The following is a 24,189-nucleotide window of genomic DNA, read 5'->3' as shown; positions in this document are numbered from 1 at the left end:
GCCATGGGCCTTGCCACCTGAGCATGGTACTGTGATTGTTCTTAGTTATCTCCACACTGGTACACAGGAAAATACATCACATACAACAGAGACCTGGGGACAAGAGCATGCATGGTGGTGCCTCCTGTGCTATCCCTCAAAGCTGGAATCCACCCCCTGACTTCCCTTTTGTGTTCCTCCTCAACACACACCCTTTTTTCCGACTAGCTATGTAAAATATTCACTGAATGTATTTTTGATTCAAACCTGTAAATGGTACAGAATGTATGCATGGGAATTCTGTCTTTATACTGTCAGGCAGTTCACCTGCTTTTGTGTCACTGTTATTTGCTACATTACACAAACTGCTGGCATCTTCAGGCAAAGATGTTGACTCTTCCTTAATCTTTATAGAGCTTCTTGAACTAGATAAAGAAATCATTCTTCTGCATTAACCAAGTTAGTTCTGCAAATTCAAGTCACAAGTATCTTTTGAACACACACACACACACATACACACACACAAAAGTAACATCTGAGATAAGAACTGTAATTCCCCCAATAGGAAATACAAGAGAATCTTTATGTGACCTGCTGACTTGAAAATATATCAATAATGAGGTAACAATCTCTGCATGAAGACACATACTAAATCCTGAAAACTCCCTCAGAATAACACCATCCTAGGTAAGAAATTGAAGATCAATGAAGCCAGAAGCCTTGTCCATTCCCCATTTCACTTTGCCAACTTCTCACCTGCTTCACTGGAGAAGCAGTGCCTGTCATGTTTTGAATGGATGCTTACTCCTGCCAGGCTATTCTTCTCAAAACAGGGAATCTTACACCGAAGAGCCAAAAAGGCTTTCATGCAACCAGGCTTATGATGGAGCCCATGGCCTTGAGTGTGCCATCTGCTATGGTGAAGACAGACACAGCAAATTGTGCTAACAGGTTGCTTTTTAACATCTTTACTTTTGCCTTGAGGTCTAGTCAGTGCCTTTTAACAGAATCAGCATCAGGCATAAGAAGAGCTTTGCAGGTAGATATTTTTTAACTCAAATCAATTGGTATAATTTTAATGTTTCTGGAATACACAGAGGCCTGTAATAATGACCAACAAATCTGAGGCTACCAATCCACCTCCTAAGACCAAAGCATTCAGCATTACCTGGCTTTGATACATGTCCTTTCACTGCATCTGGGAAAACAAATCAACCCGTTACTGTCAATTTTGGGTTTCTCACCTGAACAAATCAGGGGCAATGTCAGGCAAGCACAATCTCTGGGCACTTTGGCTGCTTGTCTTATTGTCAGTATTGGACATCCTCATATCTACCCTTTCTCTATACTGCTCAGTGTACTCACATGTGCGATGCCTGCCCATGAGCTTCACAGGTGTACTTGCCTCATATGCACCTGTACCATAACATTTTCTGTGTGCAATTCTCCACATTTTCCTTATTGCCATTAAATGGCTCACCCTCTGAAGTGGGCTCCACTATTATCACAGTCTGAGAAAGGAACTAAAAAGTCCATCTTGAAAGCCAAATCAATGTCAGATCTTTTTAACTATAGGCATAAACCATGTGGTGGGACTCCTTCCAGGCTCTGCTGGGGATGCTTCCCAGCCACCCATCACTGCTCCTCCTCACTGATGCACATGTGCAGAAAATACAGAGTGATGCCAGAGCATGGCACCAAATTAATTGTGCCTGAGGGCAGCCTCTTGCCATCAAAAGGAAGTGTGTTGGAGACCCTTCATTTAACTGTAAGACACTCTCCTACCAGAGGAGGCATTCAAGCATGGTACCTTTAATACTGCCAGACATAGCTGACTTCTGATAGGCGCTGATTGGAGTTCTCACCTGAAAACTGACTAAATGGCTATGATATCTGATGTCAAAAGGTGGATTTTACATGCCTCTAGTGGGCAAATCCTTCCTGTCACTGTCTCACCTCTTCAAGGAACCATCTGCTTTTTACAGGACTGCTCTCTGATGACCTGCCCTGTCTTGCCCTCCTGCATTTGCCAGTTATCAACTTCATCATGAGGCCTCCCTAGTTTTGTAGAGGAATTGTAATGAATTGTTAAACACGCAGGCATTAATGTCACACCCATAACCTGTCCAAGGTGGCGTGCAGGTATTTAGAAATCGGATGTGCCTGCTTTGATTCCACATGTTCCTCAGAGTTACAAAGACAGCAAAACCATAACAACAGTGCCCAGGGCAGGATCCTACCCTGAGAACACTGTAGAGAAGACAACAAATTCTGAGGGAAAGTGAAAGCAAAATTAAACAGCATTATGAATTGGAAGGGCATGAAAAACCTCCTATGGCTGTCAGTTCCCTTACACTGAGAACAGGGCAAAATGTGATGAAAATGTCATCTGGAGAAAACATACTGGTTTTATAGATAGAGAAAGCCAGAGAGAGAATTATAACTCTAACACATTATAGCTCACTCAAAACTGGAATAATTCTACCAAGAAAATATTTAGGTAAAGGCATCAGTCCTGAGGGGAAAAAGATCATTCCCAGGAATAATGACAGCCAAAGAAGTTGACTGCATGCTTTGCTCAGGCAGCAGAGAGCCCATCTGCTGAGATTCTGCAGAAAGCCCCTATCCTCAAAAAACACCAAGGACAGCAGCAACTCTTGCAGACAGATAAAAACAGAAAATGAAATTACTGACTATTTGGCTGGAATATGAAAAATACACAGACCACAGTAAATCTAGAGAGAATCTGAAGAATGCATGTGGGACTCTTTAGTATTTGTAGGCAAAGTGAAAGAACCAGAAGAACAGTTGTGAACCGACACTGAATGGATCTTAAAATACAGGTGGCAAACAGCAGTTTCATTACAGACTCCTACTAAAGCAGACAGTGAGTTACAGTTCAAGTGTGATACCTATATGGGAGGAACAGAGGGTTCAAGCAGAAAACACAGCTCCTACTGCTGTGTAGTTTTAGTGTGGGAAACAGCCCCAAACCTCTAGCAGTTACTAATCATATGGCAAAGCCTGTAGAAGTGGCAGGAGATCAAAATTACAGCAACACGCAGGCAATTACAGAAAGTTCAACAGAAATTTATGATGGCAAAAGAGGGACTTTCTGACCCTCCAGGTGAGTATTTGCAGGTTAATAGTGTAGAATCTCTAAATTGTTTAATTTGTAGGAAATAAGTGAAATATTATTATTTTACCCCCTTTCTTTGTAAGTGGAAGAAATAAGACTGAAAATGGAGTTATAGAGTCATTTTGCAACAGGATTATCACAGACTACTTACAAAAGTGAATTTGAGGAAAACCTCAAAACTTTTAAAGATCCTTACTGTAGAACTGCTGATTTCCCTGGGTGGTAGTAGTGAGAAAATAACTTAACATGACAAGTAATTCATGCTACTTCCCTCAGCCATGTGGTGATAGGGTCACGCTGCACTCAGTGGAAAATCGCTTGGAGACATTTGGCAGCACTGACAAAGCATGAAGTGTCTGCAGGCTACACAATATTGTAACTCCAACCCAAGACAGAAATAAACTAACCTCCTGTACAAGGCAGTGGAGGTATTTCAGGACGGCAGTAAAAGGCAGGAAAGCAGAAATTTTGCTTCAGAGGAGAGTGATCCTTATATGTTACAAGAGCACGAAAAGTCCCTGTGGAGCGTATGACTGGGAAACTGTCTCACTGCTGCTGAAGCCAGAAGAGAGTTTACACACCCCAGCTGCTTATCACTCCTTCTTTACCTCTCTCCCATTCCTCCTCTTCCCTTCCTGCTATTCTGCCTTTTCCACTGCCCTCTACTTAATTCAGCTCTGTAAAACGAGTCAGATAGGAAAAATGAAAACTGAATCCTACAATTAATAAAGCAAAAAGCAGCACCTCTCTAGAGAGGAAAGGATGGGAAGGCAAATGATTAAATAGTATGCAAGCACAATCCACTTCCTTATCCAGATGTATCCATAGCCACCTATTGCGCTATCTATTAGTAATTAAGAATTATTGGATTATTTTGCAGAACTGGGCTGGGACAGCCAAGTTTTTGTCAGACATCTTAGTAGAACTAAGAGATGCAATTTGCTTGTGGGCAGGGCAGATGGCAAATAGACACATCATCCAAAACATCTGACCATATCCAGCAATGCACTGAAGTGGGCACTGTCCTTCCAAATTAACTGTAGTGAATGGATCACCTTGTTCAGGGCTGAAAGGACACAGAATAGGACTATGTATGTTTAAAGTCATTGAAGGGTTCCTCAGTGTTGCCATGAGGAGTTCACCTAGGATAAAAGAGACACTGATCTTACTGCCAGGCAGCCTGCACTTCTGCAGGGTCAAAGTTGTCATCAGGTGGGGACCGGAAACAGTGACAAGGATTGTGTTAACAGAAGCAAGGAATGACTTCTGCATAATCAAATAGATTCATTCATTGCTATGCCACCAGATATCAGTGGCACATTTCAGGTGTAAAACCCTGCAAGGGTGAAATCCTTATTTCTCTATTACTTGGCTTTTCTTTCTGCTTTTCTCACAATTCAGCACTTTGTTGTAAATCCAGTTTGAATATGTGGCAGGCAGAGGGACACAACCAACTTCACAGTGTCTCATGGACCAGTTTTTTTATTGATGTGCTCAGAGATGCTGTTACTACTCCATCACACAAAAGAGGCATTCTTTTCCCTGAACACCAGTAAATATGGGCTCCTACTAAGCTGTCAGCCAAGCTCAGCAGTCTCTGCTGAAGAATATCATACCATGCTGCATTATTCTTAATGCAGGGCTGACTTCAAGTCTGTTTTTATTTAAATCCAAGATGACTAAGTGTTTACTAAAGCCAGCTGTTGTTCACAAGATAGCTTGGTAATTTTATGATGGTCCTTTACTAATAAATCAAACGCACAGAGAGGAAGGTAATGACAAGCTAACATATGTATGCTATCTCATAAAACAAACAAAATATTAACAACTTAATAATATCACCAGCGTGATTCCAGACATGCTTGTGCTGCCTTTGCTAAGCCTACATGCTAGACAAGCTTCTATGAAGTCCACTCAACATCACCAAGAGTCTGCCTAAACAAAAACGAATCAGTGAAGGGATTACAAATGGAGCTGCTGTTAGAAAAAAACAAAGACTCTGCTCGCCCCTCTCCTCTTTGGGTCCTTGTAAGTAGGCTGCCTCTGTTTCCATCATGTTCTACTTCCAGGCCCTTTGTAGCTCTGAATTCTCCACTTGGCACTGCATCTCTGCCATACTGGCTCCCCTTTGGCCTGCCAGGAGCATGGCCTCCTCCTCTGACCTGCCTCTTCCACTACACCCACTGGCTCACACAAACTCACTGTCAAATCCTGCACAGTCCCCTCCTTTATCTTATGTTGAATTTCTAGCAAGGAGAGCCTTGCACCTACTCAGGCCTCCAGGAGCTGCCGTTTCATTAGCATTCCAGGACTGATTCAGTTTATAAACAGTTTAGATGAATGTGAAATTTCACTGAGACAGAGCTCTACCACAAACTGCGGTGATCACAGCACTACAGAGGTGACCTGTGGGTCTCATTATGATGGGGATTTTATGGAAGTGTTTTCATTGATGTTTTGAAAAGTAAAAGAAGCCCTAAACTCAGATGCTTACAGTATGTAATTTTTCTCACCAAAGTAATGGTACAAACCAAGAAAACTTCTCTTTACTGAAACCAGTCCAATCTGATGTTCAAGAAGGGCCTGTAGAAACCACTTTTGTTGTCAGTCTCCTTTGGCAGAGCAGCAGCTTTCCCCTTCAGTTAATGATGCTCTAGAAATAAGTCTGCACATTTTATATGTTTACATAGTGGTAGATTGGCCAGTTCAGCTGACAGAGCTTTACAAGATGTTACTCTGCTGCTGCTCGGCACTGTCTCGTTTTTGTAGTTGCCTACAATGGCTCAAATGATTCTGGTCTACCTGAGAAATGGGCTGACTAAGAGCAATCAAGCTGAAAAGCATCTGGCTTGATGACCTGAGCAGTCTAAGTAATTTGGGTGCTTCTTTGTTCAAGGAATGCCATTTCCAATAATACTTTCACATGATGTTTTCCTGATCAAAAACTTTAGAAAAACAAACTCAACAATTATTCTTTAAATTAATCAAAGAGGAAAGCCTGTTTGTGACTTCTTTTTTGGGGGCACGGGGAAACGAAGGTAAAGCAAAGAGGAAGAAAACATGAAAGACAACCTTTTTGGCTCACTGTAAGTTAATTAAATATTAACATACTTTGTCAGAAGAAATCCCTTAAATTTCAAATGCTATTTGGCTTCTTTACAAAACAAAGAATAGTCAAACTACCTTATACGTGCCTATTATAATCAATGGAGCCTTTCAAGGGATTTTTGTGGACTTTGAATCTGACCTGTAAAGAACACGATGAAATTTCTGTTATGGTGACACAGGCATTTTTTCCCCTGAGGAAGTTTACACAAGCTGCAGCTCCAGTTACAGTAACCCTACCTCAGATCCTAATTTAGAAGTCCCCCCCTCCCCACTAATGGCCACAGAAATACCAGATCAGAACAGCACACTTAAGATGTTCTTTGAAATAAACAACACTCATATGTACATGCCCTGACCCAAAAAGGATTTTTAGCAGCTTCACAACGCTCTAGACCCCACTGCAAATAACATGCTGCAACTTGATTCTCCCAGATAATTATAAATCCAGAAAAGATTATAGTAAAATGTATGGCCAGAACCCCAGCCTCCTGAGCTGTGTGTCCATCTCTGTTACCCACGTCAGTGATCCATAGTTATGTTTGACAACTCTAAAGAATTAATTGGAAAAAAAAAGAAAGTATCACTCAGGAGATTATCTATATCTTTTCCAGTGAAACTTCCCCAGTTTTTTCCACTACTTTTCATTTTTAGAGGTTATTGGTTGTTTCCTCTTATGTGTTAGTGAAACAAAAAAGCTAAGCATATAGGAGAACATATCTGTAGCTTGCAATGATTCCTAACAGGATGAAACACAAACCTGGGCTCACCTTTTCACTTTTCTTCTTGAGCAGGTCATCAGCTGTTTTCTCTGAGAAAATGTGCATCCTAAAACCATGTCCAGGTCCTTTTGTATAATCACCTGCCTTGCAAAGTTTACGTTTTTGAACATGGTGTTTTACACTTGAATTACGAATTACTAATGTTTTAACCTTCTCCACCAGAGGCCCTACAAGCTTCTGTAATCCACAAACACTTTGCTCCAGTCCATCTAGTCTTTTAACCTGCTGCTCTGCATTCCTGTTCATATCAGAAAGAGATTTTTTCATTTTAAGGCAAAGCCTCTTCATGTCATTACTTCTCAGACTTTTGTTTCTTTCCATTCTTGATTTAGGTTCAGTTGTTTCCGCCTTTACACTCTCAATGTCTTTTTCAATGCAACAGATTTCTTGGGAAACGCTGTTAAGCTTCTTAAGAACATTGTCTTGCACGATCAACAGCTTATCTATTTTCTGTTCAAGGGAGGCAAACTTCATATCCATGATGTTAAAACTTTCAGATGTGCTGACATCACTGCTTTCAACATGAAGAATCTGGGGAGGTTCCATTCCATTATCAGGCCCTTGGTTTTGCAAAGCATTTGGATTAAGTATTTTGGCCAAGTCGTTGACCATAGACGTAGAAGAGCTCTGCCTGCTGGATGTGCTCATTTTGCTGGATTGGGTAGGGGAAGGAAATGCTCTGATGATCAGCTGCTTGAGGACAATATCAGTTGCAAAGGCTTCCCATCCAGACTGCTCAGATATACAGCCAAGTTTGGCAACTCCAGCTAAACCAATTTATAAACTACTCTTATATATTTGAGTAAAACAGAGAAAAAGACACCCAAATTATTTAGGAAGAAAAATGCCTTTGATCCTTTTTTTTGTATATACATATATATCTATATAGAATTTTGAATATATATATATGTCAGTTTCCAAATAAAGTGAATATATGCATAACCTAAATGCACTCAGTTCAGTGACTTCAACCCTAGCAGGGACTGAACTATTTGCACTCCAATGGAATTTGATAGCAAAAAGGCTACACGATACATGAGAAGTCTCTAAGGGTAGATGCTTTGGCAGTGGTGTTGTTGGTTTTCAAAAGCAGTATGAGTATGTAATGCGATACCTACTCTGAAGAGAATAAGGGTCCTTACAAGGACCTAAAATGCAACTTCTTGAAATTACTGTCTTATGGTGAGCTTTTCAGATTAAAACCTTTGTTGCTGGAAAAGCCTCTTATGTCAGGAAAGAAGTCAATAGAGTTGTTAAAAAACAAATACAGTAAAGAAAGTAAAAGAAGGAGAAACTGGAATGAAGATATTCGAAAAACGAAGAGCCCGTTTCTCTACCCTGTATTTCAGTGACCACACAGCTAGCTTTTCATACACAAGCAATTCTCTTCATAGCATATATATTAATTTATTTCTGTATTTATTGAGACTGTACTAATTTGCCACAAATGAAGAAGCTCTATGTTTTACTATTATCTGTATGTATCTGGTCATACAAATTCACAAATACAAAGTTTGATGGAGAGACTCAATTCTTTGCTTTGTTTGCCTGCCAGTAAACATCTCAAAAACAGTGGTTAGTATTCATCACTCAGTCAGTCAGTTTAGGCTTTGTTTTTGCAAAAGACCTTCATTTCTCTCAAAAACACAACATTGGACAAAGAAGAAATGTCACGACTGGGAACAGGATTCTCTCTGGCATAAGTCTGAGTTGTTGAACATTTTTTATGCTCGTTAGAAAAATAAAAACAGAATTAAAGAAAGAATAAAACCAGAACTTCTCATCTCAAGTCAACTATACTCTACAAATGAACAAAAAGTAAATTGGTATGGATCATCTTGATGAAGAAATACAAAGAAAAGGCTGCCTTAGCCAAATGACTGTCACAGGTTGACCGACCACACATAGGTCACACTTGCGCTGTACTTCTTACAGAAATCAACATGTAGTCAGCCAGCTGGTTGGAAAACAGCCAGACTACTACTCTGCTCAAAGGATCAAGAGCTTCTTTTGTGATCCCAGTGTATTACTTCTTTTGCCAACTCCAGTTTCACCATCCTTTAAATGCGGAGCATGAGGGATAATTAAGTAAAGCACAGAGCGAGTTCTAAATATCTAACACACAAAATAACCTTTCAAAATTTCACCTGTTCACTAAATGAAGAATATGAAAGGTCTTCTCTTTATTTTTAGGTGCTGAAGATGTCTTTTGGAGTCAATCACATCTGAAGTTTTCAAGTTTCCAAAAGCATTCTCCCACAGTCATTTATGGCTCAGCATGTGGTCAGTGTTGATAAGGTAATCCAGGAGCTTGTTCTCCAGTTACCACAAGTTAATACAGGAAAAAAGTTCCTAGGTACATTTGTCACCTTATGAGAGCAGTGTGTAACTCTGAGTGAAAGGCAAATTACATCCATGCATGACCATAAAACATGGTTTGAAATCTCTCCTTTATGTAACAGACATTACCAAGAGGTGACCACCATATGTTATTGTGCCCAACATATTCACTGAGTGGACTGAAGGTTAAATGATTTTTAAATAGGAAACAGGATTGGGTGTGTGTGGGGAAATTAAAAATGGGAGTTTTAGGAATCCCTATTTCATGGGTAGAATAATATACAAGACAGCAGTTAAAAAAAAAAAAGAATCCCAAAGCAAAGATCATCATAACAGTTCTAGCAGAGAGCAGTTATATTTGAACCCCTTTGCCGCCTTCTGTTCATCTCTGTTAGAAGCATAAACTAAACCCTCCTGACAGTTTCACATCTGCAGAAGCCCCTGTTAGACATAAATTTCCAGGAGAGGTGTTTGCATGTCTGTAAAATGATCAGATTTGAACAACCATAGGAATTCACAGTGAGCTTCTCCCCTGTCCCTCACACTCCTTACACAAAAAAAAAGAGGTTAGTTAGACCTTGCCACCCATCCAGCTATGATACTTCTCTGGGGGTTTTCACAGGAGAAACCTGTCAGCCACAAGGATTCTTTCCAAAAGGAGCACTATTTTGTAAAAATAAGAAGGTGGGGGGGGAGAGGGGGGGTGGCAGGGAATGTGACGGGATATACAGATAGCAATGGTAAAATCATGTGTTATATTAGTGAACAGTCACATATGTTAAACATTTAGATCTCTCCTAACAGTTGTCCAGGGAAACATAATGTGAAATACCTCAAAAACCAATACTATAAACACTAATAAAAATTTTAAGCTCTGTGAGTTAAGTTCTATTATCAAGTATCATCTGTAAAGTCCTACTGATTTAGTATTATGCCACGACACACAAAAAATGCCAGACACTTTTAAAATGTAGAAAGTAAACTGTAAAACTGCTTCATTAAAAACTCATCAGTATATATTAGTAGTTCTGTTTGAAGCTGAAGTGAACTGGAAGAATGACCTGCTAGTTAGGGGCTAGAAAAGAGGAATAAATGAAAGAAAGTTAACATTAGCTTTCTGTCTGGGCTCAGAAAGCTCTTGCCAGTAACTTCTTCACAGCTGGGAATCTGTGAATGCTGCCTCTTTGGATACTGGAAATAATCTTTCATATTCAGATAACTTTCAAAAGTTCAGTAAGAACGAACTAAGGGATAGTATTCTGTAAAAAATAGTATTATTTTAAGTAGTGAACATTTCTTTCTTTGGGCAGTGGATTATTACCACAGCCACTTTATGAAATTACATAATATTATACGCAAATAATCTGAAATATTTTTAATAATCAAATACCTGGATGTACTTTTTCTAGTAACTGAATCTCATAGCAATTGTAGCTATCATTAATGAAAAAATAAGCCCATATAACAACTTTCTTATTTTAATCTCACAGATTCCTGCCATGATCATTGGATTTGCCCTGCACCGAAACTGCCAAAAAGTCTGTTGAAAAATAAGGGTAAAGCTGCAGCAGTAGTTAACCTTCACAAATTGAAAGCAAAAAAATGCAACCGATCAAAATACTGTAGAAATTCCACATATGCCTAGCATTGCTTAATATTACATTTCAGAATATTAACACTAGACCACCATGGCAGTGACAAAATCAGCCCAAAGACTGACACTAAACACTGGGAGTTTTTGTACAAAGGTGTAACACTTGCACTATACAATATAGTGTTAATCAACTGTGAAATTGGATGGCATTTAATTACCCGTCAAAAGAGTTTGATTTCTTCCATACAATTGCTACTTTTTTGCTGCTGAATTCTTTTAAGAACTACTGGTTTATATTTTAATGACTTAAGATCACTGTAAGATCATCCTTATATATCACTCACTCACTTTTCTGCTGACTTTTCACTTCTTTTTATTCCTTTCAGTGTCTATTTTGTGCCTTATATATCACTGCCCCATATACCTGCAACTTTCATGTTCCTTTTCCTTCCTTAAAAAATAATCCTCTCCAGCAATCTTGACCATCTTCTTGTCTTCAGCATTTACCCTATGGTTCATCTGTTACTCATCCTCTTAATGAAAATTCCAGCATAAACTAAGAAATGGCAGGGAATATAATCTACTTTTATGAAGTTCTACTTCATCATTCTAATACTGCATTTTTCACAAATAACCAAAAATAAAACCCACTTTTTTCTGAAAATCTGATCAAGAGAGATACAGATTTTGTTCTCAGATTAGCCATAGAGATGCACATTTTGTGCCTGGACTGGTCACAAGACCCGGAAGAAAAGTTCCAATAATATCTTTTATATGTGAATGATCAATTGTGCTTTACAGATAAATCATGTCTATATATTTCCCCACTGTGATAGCAGTCAGAAACTGTAGACATCTCTAGCAAAGGCTGTCCCCCTTAATCATTTAGAAGTAAGCTGGTTTTAGGAAGACCTTTATATCATTTACAGAATATTTCCATAGAAATCTCAGTAAGATTCAAATCTCAATAAGCCTCAAACAAGAAACAGTTTTAGATTTGGAGAACAGAAAAGCCACTATCTAAAATATTTGAGGACTGCTATATGCTAGTCACAGAGCAGAGAAATTACTGTACACAGTAGTGCACTAGTGAAAGTTAAAGCATGTCTGCTCTTTCTCTAGTACAAAACAGCTCCCTGGGAAACAATATAAGCTTACAGCTGCTTGGTTCTGAAACAGATTAGAAAGCAAGCATGAAAGCTATGAACCAGATTCAGAAAGTCATGCTGTTTACTGAAAGTTCATAGACGTCCATGATGGTAAAACAGATAAAACTATTCTTTTTCCTCTCCTCTTGTCCCTCCCACCCTTCCCAACCAAAAGGCATCAACATGGATCAGGGAACTTATCCAGAAAGATGCATTTCTACAATCAGCAGTCATATTGGACTGTCACTGTGGGGGCTGAAATAACTGTATGCCTAAGATTAAGTAACATACTGTGTCATAAGTGATACAACTTTATGCCACCCCTGGGGTCTGCCCAAAACACTAGTCTGGAACTCTGCTTAAGGTCAGAAAAGGAAACAACTTTATATAGGACAGGAGCATACAGCAAGAAAACCCTGGCACCGAACTTCATGAGGTAGGGCTAGGGAATTTACTGCTCCACAGGGCTCTCTGCATGCAACTACTCTACGACCTGTTAATTAATTATGAATTCTGACTTCCTTTACTATAATGTCCCTGGTAGCTAAGTATCCTGGAGATCCCCTAGTGATAAATGATGAGAGCAAGTCCCTGAAACAAACTGCAGAGAGATTCCAGTTACAGTTCAGCAATCAATCTGCAGATGCCATGTACTGACCTTTTAGATACATTGTCCCCTTCAAATTTTGAACCTCTCTGCAGGCATTCATATGACCATTTTTTTCAGGAAAAAAATAAAAGTTAATTTATCTGTATATGTCTCTGTAGAAATTATCTAGATCTTTGAAGAGAAAAATCACAGTGGAAAACACTACCTATGTTCTGGGGGCTAATACTCCATGTACTATGGAGCTCTGTATATCTCTTTCATGTGGAAAAGAATATGCACAGGAGAGGTAATCCACTGCAAGCTGCATGGTGCAGCATTTATACAGGCCAAGCCCAACTCACTCACACATGGCTTCCCACTATTAATGGGTTTCTTTGGGTGAGTAAGAACTGCACAGCCACCATAGTCAGCATCTGTCTGCTTAACAGCTGAAGTTCAAAGCACTTCACCATCAAAGTACACAATGTTCTTTCAGTGTGGGTTGGTCCCCACTATCATCATTTCCTGTGGTCAAGATATCACATGAAGAGTACCACCTCTGCTTAGCCACCCCAAATTTACTATATGAAAAACAAAACAAACCTCAAAACCCAGAGTTTCTTACGGCTGAAAAATACTGTGTGATAAATTACCCATTAATAGCCTAAAACTCTATTTCCAGGAAGCCTGTTTAAAGGAAAATTCCTGACTTTCTGAGGCTAAAGCAGAGGTGTCATAACTCTGAAACAGAGCAATGAAAGAAGTACTGTCTCCAGGTGCAGCAGGAGCTGTACCTCATTTCATCTGCTGGGTAGACTGGTTAAAATCTTTGGTTGCAATCCAAAACTTTCTGGCAGCTAGCATCCTGTATTAAAATTTATAAACCACGAAAGGCCTTTTCTTATAAAAAAGTTAATTCAGGATGGATAGGCTAAAAAGACTTGAAAGAGGCAGTCATCAGAAGTGGTTATATGGAAAATTGGATGTAAGTAACACCTTTCGCTCCATCAGGACATACTAAAAATACAGTAAATGTAATTTCAGTGGGAAAGGGAAACTGTATTGATTAAAAGATCTTTAAAAGAGCTGTGGAGAAGAGCCCCAGAGCTGCCTAGCCTGCTGGGAGGTAGAAGTTTTACAAAGGATGTATTATCTTTTCCAGAAGAAACACTGATAGCTCAGCTTCCTTCAAGCTGCAGATCTTACCTACCCATAATATCAAAGCCCTGGTCAGATACAGTGGACATCCTCAGGGGTGGCTGCCTACTCAACAGGCAGTACCAATAGAAAGAGCAGTTGAAATCCATGCGTGCCTTGGGCTGTCAGTCTGTGATCACCCAGCTTTATGAAACTAACCTTTAAAAAGAAAAGGTAATTATCTTTGGGTTTATTATGAAATAACCTATTTTCTTTGCTGTAAGAATACTGCAGAGATAACACTGAGGCTAGTGAAGGCCCAGTATGGCAGCCAGAGGAATGTAGTGCTCTTCTGCAGAATTACTGCTGATTCATTTTCAGTTGTGGTGGGTTTGTTCCTGCTGTCATCTATAAGACCAGCTACAGGAGTGCAGAAGTGGGAAGGAAGGTTTGGGGTTTTCTGTTTGTTTGGGTTTTTTTTAAATACCAGTAAACACTCTCTGTGACTACTATTAGCTTATTTCTCCATCATATCCTCACTACAAAAATTATTTTATCCTGCTTCATTGCTAAGGCACTGCACCCGAACCAGGAGCCCACTCATTCTGTAGGTGAGCCAGGACATCGGTTATTTATCTAGGCAGGCTCTGCTGAAGCAAGCATTTTTTTTACCAGTATGACTGCAACCAGAGTTAGAATTAAGCAGACTAAGTAAGTAAACCAGCAGAAAAAGCTGAATGCAGAAAATACCCTGATCCATCTTTTCTTCTTGAAAGTCTAGTGTCAAAAAAAAATGAAATAATTGGCACATTCATATTCAGCATAAATATCAGAATCCAGGACTGCTTAAAAGAAGGAAAAGCACCACAAGATGCATATACTGGAGACCAGTGTTTTTAGGGAAGAGGTAATTTGAGCTGTTTTTATTTGTAGTGTTGGCTAATTCTGGTGACTACTTGTTGATACTTCAAAAGATCATATCTTTTGCCTGGCAAATTTCCATAGCATACCTTTACGCTTTAGGGATGAAGAATTCAAAGGAAGTTTGTTATATAAAATTTAACTTCTATATGAAAAAGCCCTAAAATCCAGGAAGTATTACTTTTTTTTTTTCCACTTTGATCTGCTTGTTTTATATCAATACAAATAGTTCATTCTGCTCAATTTCATATGACTGAATAAATGGACATGAATAAAGGTCACAGAAATCTTCCTCCCTGTTTTCCTGTCCTGCCCAGGATGCACATACTAATAGCATGGCACTGGTTGATATTCTTCGAGCAGAAATGCCTTTTAGTTACATGTCTTCTTTTGTAGCTGTTTTCTTCCCCCTAGAATGTTAATTCCAAAATTAAACACAGCAAGTTCTCAGACTTCTAGCTGAACTTTGAAAGCCATTGCAATTGTCACCTATTTTTGTCTCCTTTAACTCCCACATATTTCAACTAAATGATCATTCCAGATGCCCAGCCACTGGGCTGTAAAGATTAGCCATATTCAGTGCCAAGCCTTTACAATCATCCTCTGTGGCAATTTTTCAATTTTCAATTACCTGATGAGATGTAAAAAGCACCATGGTACCTGGCAGGACACCACTATATAAACCAAGCTGAGATTCACCCAGTATCTTCTTTAATAAAGCCTTTTTGTTTTAATTTATTAGGCTCTAATAGCTCATCTTGAAAATTCCCAAAACATAAGTCTTGGCTTTAATGCTGTGAGAAATTTCAAATTAATCTATTTACAGGGAAAAAAAATCTGTTTTGTGTGTGCTAAATATATTTGTATCACCACTTACACAAAAGCTGAGGAGAGAACTCTTGCTGACGATTACCTGCCTTTGCTAATTGAATAAAAGTCACTCAGAAGTCATCAACTTCTAAGGAAGGCTCTTATATCAGAGATTTCATAGTCTTTTTGTAGCTACATGCAAGCCTTTGAGTCAAGGGAGGACTTCCCTTGCAGATGCAGGGAGTCTGGGCAGAATTTACCTTGCAGATGCTTCTCTCATCTTCAAAAGCCTGCCGTCACACTGGCAGATGCACCTCTGCACACTTATGTCTTTTCTCCTGTGCTTTCACTTCAGTTTATGACACCCTTCAGGCAGTCGAGAACCAGCAAATCAGCAAACATGCTTTAATGGAGATGAGTGAGTAATACAAGGTAGGATGCACTCAATGGGAAGAATCAGAAGTCCTGAGAAATTGAGTTGTGAATGAACTCCTGTTTAATATACAGAAGGGTCCCAAAAAAGTAGTGTGTGACCAGATACTGTGGGAGAGAAACTCTGATATTGCACATTTTTCATCTTCTCAGTGCTCTTCTTGGGAAGCAGTGTTCCTTAAGGCAGGCCAGGAGTAAAATAACAGCTGCATCATTCTGTAAAGAAGATGAGCTAAGTTTTTATTTCATAGAAATACTTCAGGCAAACTGCTTTCAGAGGTCAGTTTGGGCATCTGATGAGCACAATGACCCAAAAAACACACAGCTGAAATACCGCACTTATAACTGAAACACTATTTCCCTACCTTAATGTGCAAGCTAAGTAAAATCATGTAAGATTTAAAGTTCTCAGCCTTTTAGCCAACTGGCTAAGCAAAATGAGAGCTTCCTTTGGCCAGCCATAGATTCTCTTCTCCCAGACATAAGTTTCTTTTCATAGAAATTTTATCAACATGTAGCGCTGGATAAGGCTGCAGTTTGAATAAACAATAAAGTACACCAGTGTTACAGAAGTTGGCTAAATAAAACAGAGTCTGGCATTACTGACACATTAATATTCCACTGCTGAAACAGTGTGCTGTAGCCTGTAAATGCTGAAGAATCTTTTTTATTATTATTATTACTTGTTTTTTTTTTTTTAATATTTTATTAGCGCTACAGTGCCTGCGGAGAAGCCTCACTTCCCTACCCCATTGTATCTCTTATAAAATTGCAGTCCTACCTCTTAAATCCCTGATTTCATGCAACTACCAGAGTTTTCTCTTTTCTTTTTTTTAACTTCCAGAAAGTGTGATGCAGTCTTTCATTAGACTTTGAAGAACTCCAGTAGTCAGCCTTTTTAGAGTCCAGAATGAAAGCCTTGTGTTAACAGAATGGCTTGCAAATAGCTTTAACTAGCTCACAAGTGACGAAAGCCAGGTATTTTTCCCAGAAAGTACAGAAGAACCAAACCAATGGACTCCATCTGCCTACTCCAGCTCAGCATTTGTATCACTTCTTTGCTCACAGTGTGCTTTCCTGTTGTCAACTGCTCCAAATTAAACTTCATTTACAGTGCACACCTGCAGTCTACTGAAGTGGAGGCTTTAACTCTTTGTTAAGTCAATGCCATGGGATTCAGCACTATTTTTATGAGGAAGATTTTAAGCTAAAGACACCAGAACTGAAGTATGATCCACTTAGGAAGGAACTTTCACACAGGCGGCCAGAGCAGGTGCTAGGCAACCTTTCCTGACAGCAGTCGTGTTTTGGTATGCTTCAACATCTGATATCATTATGTGCATCCAGAAGTCTTTCTGACCACTCTTTCAAAGGTCTTTGGGGAAAAGTTTTGCCTGCTGTTCATACTTACTTGTGAACTTCTGAACTGCCTACTTGAACAGTCAGGTGAAAACAACTGCTGCTATGTTGTAGGAGTGGGAACCTTTCAGAAGCTGAAGAGAAGAGGTCATCCTCTGAACAACTCATGCAGGACCCCAGCTGCATGCACTGGCAAACAAACGTAGTTTCTTGGAGAATCAGGTGGTCAGAGCAAGCACTTCCCTCAGGAGAGCCTCAGTGCTCACCTAGAAACTTGTCCAGCAAAAAGGAAGAGAGGCAAGAGTTTGTACCCTTACCTTTTCCACTTGCCCCATGCAGTTGGCCCAATCACTAAATGGATTCCTTATCTTATCTGAGAACAGAAAACGGGATGACAATATTTAGTCAGCATGGTCTGCCTGCACCTGTAACTTCCCTCTGCTCCTGCTATAGGTTAACTCTAACTTTGCATTGTTAAAATGCAAAGAAAAAGGGAACAGAAATGTTAGGACTCTTATGGCCTTGTACAGATGACCACAGTGAACATCCTGTGTTAGGCAGTGGTATAACATTTAATAAAACTCCATAAATAGGAAAACGTAAGAAAATTCGCATTCCCTAGGAGCCAGATCTTTTGCATTTCTTGATGTGTTTTCAGACTAAACTGCTACATATTTTTTGTATTTTTTTAAAAACAAACAAACAAAGCAACATAATAATGCTTAGAATAAGTTTGCTGTATTTATGTTAATGAAAGATCAGGTCTGGATTCCAGAGTGTCTAGTGACTCTGATTCTAGGACAGGGAAACACGAGAAGAGCAGTCCTGTTATGAAACAAACTCTCCTCTTACCTCAAAGGCCTTCTCCTCTCTTCCCCTGACCTATCCTCATCTGCTCACTTCTTCTATTTACGGAACTCCATTAACGTTACTCGCTCTAATCTGATCACAAGATTTTGGGCTCCATGCAGAAGCTGCCTGGCCAATGTCCATGGCCTCTGCCTTGTGGAAGGGCAGAGTGGAGGATCAAAATGGTCCCTTCTTACTTCACACAGCTGGTAGAAGCTTATTTTATAGGCACTTTTTTACCCTTTTAAATTCTGTCATATCTTTGGGATTACAGATACAACTCACGCCCTATTGCCTATCTGAAGGGAACATATAGGTAGATAAAGCCCTATTGATACTCCTGTGCAGACTTACTCTCCTCCTCAGCAGGACAGTAAGCTATTAGTACTATTACAGTAGTTAAAGCTGGACATAAACACAAGGAAAATGAAGATACAGAACATTTAAACCACACAAATCTCAACTCTAGCCATCTAAAAGATGTTTAGTTCAAGGTAAGAATCCTCTACAGTCAAGGGAGAGAAAAAGTGAGCAATGTCTACAGGACAGTTCAACCCCATGTTACCATGGATGACAAATGGGAGGAAGCATCTCTGGTGGTACTTCTCTCCCTCCTGACTAAAGGAGGAGACCAGCTACAATTAGATACCTAGGTTTACAAGGACTATGGGCAAGGGCTAAGGCTAATCTCACCTTTTGCCCTCACTTAGAAAACTGTTATAACTGTGTGTAGACAACAGTCCATCATCATCACAGAAACCTGAATTACAACTTTCAGCATTGTCAAAATTATGTCTGCCCTCATCCTGGCAAAAGCCAGTCCTGTAACCCTGCTCCTTCTGAACTGTTGGGATAGGTTCCAATTAAGAAAGAACAATAACACGTTCTATTCTCGTCTCAAAACATCAAGCCTTTGATTTTGTGAGTGGATGCAGTGGGTGGTGTTTCTGTCATGACTCCTATCAATGTATCTCTTCTGAATGTTGCTTGGAGAACTGGCATCGGCAGGAATCATGAATTAGACCTTTCCCTAAGGGTATGAAATGCCTGAGGGCTGATCAGAAATCACACATTATTACCTCACTCTGCCTACACAACATGAGCATTGCAAAATGATTATTCCTTTTGAAATATCTGATTTTCACTGTTTGGAAAGGCAATTTTCATGAGCTGGAAAAAATCCATGTTCTTTGGAAAGGTAAGGCAATTTCACATAGAACTCTCACTTTGCAATCAGGCCAGGCTGTTCAATTTCTTGTTAGTCTGCTCAGCTGGTTTTATGGCCTCATAAACCAGTTAATTCCTCTCTCTCTCTCACTTGCTCTCTTTTTTCTTTTTGTATTTTTTAAAGAAACATGCTGTTTCTAACTAATGATTTTGCCTTAATCTCAGTACTCACTGAAAAGTCATACATATGCCTGAAAGTAGTTTCATGGCTCTGGAAAATTGTGATTGCTGTGACAAGATGAATGGGGAATGACTGACTGCCATTTCTCCTGGTGCAATAGGATGAAGACACTCAACGCAGATATTGCACATCAGTTTCAAATGAGAAAGAGCAGATTCTCACACTAATTACTTGTTGTGGAGGTTACTGCCAAAGGATATTGTGAGGACAGTGGGGTAAATGGAGAGATAAAAAGGCACTGGAGAAAATTAAAAAGGATAGCTTCATTGGCAGCAACAGTGAAGATGTAACTGCTGGCCATAGGCTGCTGTACTACTGTCTGAAGCTAAGAGGGTCTCACCAGGAAAGAATCTCACCTCATGTCCCCCAGTTTTAGATACTGCTGATAGCCACCTGCAGCTGGGATGCTATCTGACCTCTAAACACAGAAAATTCACTTAAACACCCCTGATTAATTGCTCATAACCATTTCTTTCTGCCACTAGAACATAGTGGTGATATTCATTACTTTTAGGTCTGTCCTACTTCAGAGCATGGAAGATTTCAGGCTCTTTGGCTTCTCTCCCATCCTTGCACCTGGGAACATTTGGAAGTCTTGTCATGACCTCATTCACCTTTCTGTCTGTGAGATTGATTTCCTGATTGCTGCTTTTTTTTTTTTACCTACATTTTTCATGTGATACTATGGAAAATGAGCTGTGATTACCAGGGGCACAAGTCTCTAGTCCCTGACCAACCCATGATCCAGTGTGAGAATTAAAAATAGTTGTCACTGGAGCTAACCAGAGAATTTTGAAACAAAATACCGGAATGTGCTGGAAAATGATGGCTCATGAAAACAGAAGACTTTGATGGGCGCATGAAGATGTGCTACTTCCAACTAAAATTAACTGGGGAAGAAGGAAAAGCAAAGCTTGCAACCTTACTGGAATAAAGCATTTCTACTTTTCATTTCAGTGCAGATTTTTATATTGCAGCTCTCTCTTCAGGAACACAGAATGATTACAGTGAAACCAAAAACCTTAAGAAATTAGGTAGATTATAAATTTCTTTGCAAATTAATTTCAACCAGCTTGCCTAGTCAAAGGCTCTGTTAGCTTCTGGAACCTAGTGACTGAACTGAATATGTGAAACAGAATCATCTAAATTTGACATAAAAAGACTATTTTATGTGCAGCTGGAGGTTTTTGTTTTAAATGCTAGCCTGTGTTGAACAGAGCACGCTGAGTTAAGGCAGACCATGATACTCTGACAACAGATGTAATTGTTATGATCTGCACAGCTTTTTTTAATATTTCTTCTTTTTTATTCTTCTATTACCCTGTACTACTATTTCTTGCCATTTTCCTTAAAGGATATGGTTTCTTAACATCATGTGTCGGCCACAGTGTCCGCAGAGTACAGCCAAATCCTTGAATTCTTCGGTTTTGCTGTACTAGCTGTTTTGAATTTACTTGAGTGGTAAACATGCCACAATAGGGGACATCACCATATATCAAGTAGCTGTGATCAGGCAGATCAGGTACCAGTAATTTTCCTAACAGAGTTCCAGTGTCAGAGATCAAGCACAGGGGATCAGATATCTGCATTACCACCATCCAGAATCAAGTGTCATGGATCAGGACTATAACTGCAAGGAATGAAGTGTCATGTGTGGCAGAGCAGGAAGCAGATACCACCCTGGACCTTAGTGGTAAGGTCTGTGTCTCTGTACCTTCACCACTGGGCGTTGAGGATTAACACAGCAAAGGCAAAGGTGATTAAATGATTGTTCTCTTAGGGGACCCTAATGCCTTTTTGCCAAATATTGATTTTATCATCTAGGGGTGTCTCTGGGCAAGCAATACCCGCAATACTGTGTGTGCAGTTAATCTTTTCAGACATTGCTAGTCATGTGTTTGACTTATTGTTCAATATACAATTACTTATGAATTTTTTAAGGAAAATATTCTTAATGCATGTAGAGACAAGGGAAAATCCAGGCATATTCCGTCATCCAAGGTGGGATAGATGACACTCTCTAAGGTAGGCATCAGAAGTGCCTTGTACAGTATCATCCACTCCTTGACAATGATTACCTGGAGGCACAAATCTTGTTTCTGCCCTTCTTCATCTTGAGCTGGGAAGTAAGGTTGATGAATGCAAGCAACTTTAATGTTTTGGGGTTTTTTTATGCTGATATACAGTCACAAATCAGTAGATTTTAGGGTAGGATGAGCAGCTTATAATCATGTTCCTAATTAGCTTGCATTAATTCCTTAAGATTATGCTGTGATTACCAAGAATCCCTCAGAAAACAGCTTGTTGTCAAGATGCTGACCACTGCTGAACCAAAAAAGGAAACACCATTGTCCTCAGGAGGCACTCGTGGAAAGACCTGACATGAGTAGGTTCACAGAGAACATGCAAAACTCTGGTTTGAAGCCATGACACATTTTGATAGTGCTTGGCATTAAGTACTTGGTATATGAGCCATCTGTAAATCCCATCTATTATTAGCAGGGATAAAGGAATATGTCTGGAGCCATTTAAGGAGCAGAAACAATTGGAGAGGGGTGGACTTGTTATAGTTAGCATTCATATCACTGAACACCATGTTTAGAAGGTTTCCTAAACTCACAAGACTCATCATCATCTGCAGGTACTTCAGTTTCCAGCTAGCTTTGATATAAATGGTTTATAAACCAGAACAGAGGAGGCAGCTATCGCTATTGCATCATTACATCTTGTGTCACAGGTCTGCACCTTTGTCATTCCAACACCTGCTGTGCTGCTGTCAACTAGTCTCCTTTGAAGCTGCTCTGACACCATCAACATCTCTTCAGAGGTCCACAGCCCCTCAGAGGGGCATGAAACCTGACGTCTGTGTTCCACTGCACAGAAATTACCAGTGAAACCTTACAGGGTAGGCAGCACATGCCTGTCACTGCAAAACCAACCGCGGTTATGTCTATTGCCAGTTCTTCACCTCAAATCCAATGTGAGTCCTGTGCTGGCCTGGAAAATCAAACGAATGGGCTATTATTATACATGTTTATTCCACAGCTATTAGATATATGCACTCAAGTTCCAGGAATTTGCAGGGTTCACACGGAGCAGCCTACTGAGATATTCTCAGGATGTTAACTGGCTCCTTGCCAGCATGGCACCCAAATTCCCTGTCTTTTAGGACTTGAATATTCCCATTTACAAGCATAGTTGCCCTCTTGCAGCCCAGAGTAAGGAAACCAGAAACGTGGTCAAGAAGGATGACACCCTCTATTCTTTTACAAGGACACCAGGATCTTTCATTCCCAGGTACTGTGGTTGTGGAAAAGGTATGAAAAGCCTCTTAAAGGAAATGCAGCAGTACCCAACTGATCCCTTTTGGAAGGATTAATGACAAAGCCAGACCAAGCACAGTTTGCAGAAGACTGTTTCATGCTTTATCTTTCAGTAGGCTGCTCTTCTGTGTTAGCTTGTTTCCAAATTTTAGCCCAACTTACCCCATTCTGACAATCTCTCAAGTACCATCCCAAAGAAAGTCTCTGAGAATTAGAGGCCCATTATAATCAGCAAAACCTGGTTCATAAAGTCAGCAAACAAGACTTCTTTTGCAAATCCTGCACCTGATCTTCATACCTGGTGTGGTTTTTTTTTTTGTTTCTCCATCTAGATATTTCCAGGAAAAGACAACTCCCATTATAAGCTCGTTGTCAACTCAGAATACATATACCCAAGTCATGCACATGTGAATTTACATTCACAGCAGCTGTCTGAAGCCTGATGATTTCTGATCCCTTGTGTGTCTACCACAGAGCACATTTACTTGGTATATGAAGTGTAAAAGAATGAAAATCATCTGGGAAAGGCAAGTGATTCCTGTATCATATTAACCCAAAGAAATTTCCTCCCCACCCCTATAAAACCACAGAATCCAGTTCAATTTTCATTCCTGCGGATAGCTTTCTATTTTCTACAGGGAAAGGTCAGTAATGCTAAGGAACAGAATTAAAGAATGCCAGTCACTTGACAGCAATCAGGCTAATCTGTGCTGCCCACAATAAAGAAGTCAGCATAGGCAAAGATGACTTCTATCAAAATTGCTATGAAGGACTCTAAAGCATGTAGGAATATTCTGCCTTATAGAACATGGAATATCTTCTCTTCAACCCCAGTGCCATATTCCAGCATCACCAATTCTAAAAATGTACTCTTTCATGCTATTTACGAGTCTGGACTAATCAGATGGCTAATTCATATCAGAATCAACCCTTAACATAGAGCACTGAAGAAGCCAGCTTAAGTGAAATGAAAAAAGTCCTCAATGAACAACAGATGAAAGACTTTGTAAATATATGGGAAAGCCAGGCAGGCAGATATGAAAGGAGCTGAAAGGAATTGTGAGCATTGAGGAGACTACAGAAAATAAGATTTCTGAGGGGAGGAAGACCGGAACTGATCTAACACTATTATACCAGGAAACACATAATCAGCAAAGTCTCATATGCATGATGGCTTCAGTATGTTTGTTGTCAACTATTGTCAATCCAAAAAAAAGCAAGAAGATCCTGAGAGCAGAAAGAGCAGAAAGAAGAAAAACCCAAGACTTTCAAAA

At 39.7% G+C, this 24,189-nt stretch overlaps 1 protein-coding gene across 1 annotated transcript in view; it reads right to left on the bottom strand.

Annotated features, from left to right (window-relative positions):
* The window catches only part of MYLK4 (myosin light chain kinase family member 4), a 28,153-nt gene extending 20,500 nt beyond the window's left edge, over nucleotides 1-7,653 (bottom strand). The window contains exon 1 of the mRNA XM_031049755.2: nucleotides 6,994-7,653. Coding sequence (XP_030905615.2) covers nucleotides 6,994-7,653 — 660 coding nt within the window. The remainder of the gene's footprint in view (nucleotides 1-6,993) is intronic.
* Between the last annotated feature and the right edge of the window lie 16,536 nt (nucleotides 7,654-24,189).

This window comes from Melopsittacus undulatus, chromosome 1 (genome assembly GCF_012275295.1).
Source record: "Melopsittacus undulatus isolate bMelUnd1 chromosome 1, bMelUnd1.mat.Z, whole genome shotgun sequence".
NCBI lineage: Eukaryota > Metazoa > Chordata > Aves > Psittaciformes > Psittaculidae > Melopsittacus > Melopsittacus undulatus.
This window is presented reverse-complemented; position numbering and strand designations above follow the sequence as displayed.